This window comes from Eimeria mitis, genomic scaffold, assembly GCF_000499745.2.
Source record: "Eimeria mitis Houghton genomic scaffold, Emh_scaff3405, whole genome shotgun sequence".
Lineage (NCBI taxonomy): Eukaryota > Apicomplexa > Conoidasida > Eucoccidiorida > Eimeriidae > Eimeria > Eimeria mitis.
Window position 1 is genome coordinate 312 of NW_013571748.1, and position 897 is coordinate 1208.

At 58.1% G+C, this 897-nt stretch overlaps 1 protein-coding gene across 1 annotated transcript in view; it reads right to left on the bottom strand.

Annotated features, from left to right (window-relative positions):
* Positions 1 to 761: 761 nt before the first annotated feature.
* EMH_0065620 (uncharacterized protein) overlaps positions 762 to 897 on the bottom strand; it is a gene marked incomplete at both ends in the record, with an annotated part of 867 nt that continues 731 nt past the window's right edge. Inside the window, one exon of the mRNA XM_013498418.1 lies at positions 762 to 895. Coding sequence (XP_013353872.1) covers positions 762 to 895 — 134 coding nt within the window. The remainder of the gene's footprint in view (positions 896 to 897) is intronic.

Here is an 897-nt window from a genome sequence, read left to right on the forward strand (position 1 = left end):
TGCTGTGTCTTCCTTCAGGCGGTCTCAGTCTCGTACGTTGCAAGAAGAGCAGCAACAGCAGGAACAGCAGCAGCAACAGCAGCAGCAGCAGCAGCAGCAACAGCAGCAGCGACAGCAGCAGAGGAGAGAAGATCAACTCCACCATTTGCTGCTCCCAGAGCAGCAGCAGAAAGTTTCGGTGGAGAGCCGAAGCAGCAGCCAGCAGCAGCAGCAGCAGCAGCAACAGCAGCAGCAGCAGCAGCAGCATTTGTCTAGCTGCAACACATCTGCTGCTGCAGTTGCTGCTGCTGACAGCAGAATCAGCAGCAGCAGCAGCAGCAACAGCGTAGACATAGGCAGCTTGCTGCGTGCACATTCTCCTCAGCCTGGTGCTGCTTCCTTCAGCGCAGCAGCAGAAGCAACAGCAGCAGCAGCAGCAGCAGCAGCAGCAGCAGCAGCAGATGCTGACTGCTGCAGCGACGATGATGTAGCAGCAGACCTGCAGCAGCCGTTTTCGTATATCCCCTGCAGCAGCAGGCCGCAAGCAATGACCCCGAGAACAGCAGCAGCAGAAGCAGCAGCAGAAGCAGCAGCAGCAGCAGCAGCAGCAGAGAGAGCAGCAGCAGCAAGAGATTGTTGGGACGTTGAAGGATATCCCGTAGCAGCAGCAGCAGCAGCAGCAGCAGCAGATGGAGTTCTCTATAGTGCTTCGCTTGCTGCTGCTGCTCTTGACGTCTCCTCTCTCCCCTTCAGCCCCGCAGAGAAGTCTATCCTTGCTTCGCTCAAACTACCCAGACTCGGTACACTGCTGCTGCTGCTGCTGCTGCTGCTGCTGCTGCTGCTGGTGCTGCTGCTGCTGCTTGTGATGCTGCTGGTGCTGGTGCTGCTGCTGCTTGTGTTGCTGCTGGTGGTGGTGGT